Below are 572 nucleotides of genomic sequence, written 5' to 3' on the forward strand. Positions count from 1 at the left end.
GCAGCCCGGCCCCGGGCAAGCGCAAGAAGGCCAGCCCAAGCGCGCAGTCCTTCGAGGAGCTGCAGAGCCAGCGCATCCTGGCCAACGTGCGCGAGCGCCAGCGCACGCAGTCGCTCAACGAGGCCTTCGCCGCGCTGCGCAAGATCATTCCCACTCTGCCCTCGGACAAACTCAGCAAGATCCAGACGCTGAAGCTGGCCGCCAGGTACATAGACTTCCTCTACCAGGTCCTGCAGAGCGACGAGATGGACAGTAAAATGACCAGCTGCAGCTACGTGGCCCACGAGCGCCTCAGCTACGCCTTCTCCGTGTGGCGCATGGAGGGCGCGTGGTCCATGTCGGCCTCGCACTAGCGGGGCGCCCACGTCCACTCAGCAAGATCCAGACGCTGAAGCTGGCCGCCAGGTACATAGACTTCCTCTACCAGGTCCTGCAGAGCGACGAGATGGACAGTAAAATGACCAGCTGCAGCTACGTGGCCCACGAGCGCCTCAGCTACGCCTTCTCCGTGTGGCGCATGGAGGGCGCGTGGTCCATGTCGGCCTCGCACTAGCGGGGCGCCCACGTCCCCG

At 65.0% G+C, this 572-nt stretch overlaps 1 protein-coding gene across 1 annotated transcript in view; it reads left to right on the forward strand.

The window, feature by feature from the left end:
* Twist2 (twist family bHLH transcription factor 2) overlaps positions 1–363 on the forward strand; it is a 6,481-nt gene extending 6,118 nt beyond the window's left edge. Inside the window, exon 3 of the mRNA XM_033763996.1 lies at positions 5–363. Within this exon, the coding sequence (XP_033619887.1) occupies positions 5–353 (349 nt within the window). The 3' untranslated portion in view covers positions 354–363. The remainder of the gene's footprint in view (positions 1–4) is intronic.
* Positions 364–572: the final 209 nt, after the last annotated feature.

This window comes from Fukomys damarensis, unplaced genomic scaffold (genome assembly GCF_012274545.1).
Source record: "Fukomys damarensis isolate Sample0158 unplaced genomic scaffold, DMR_v1.0_HiC HiC_scaffold_16, whole genome shotgun sequence".
Classification (NCBI taxonomy): domain Eukaryota; kingdom Metazoa; phylum Chordata; class Mammalia; order Rodentia; family Bathyergidae; genus Fukomys; species Fukomys damarensis.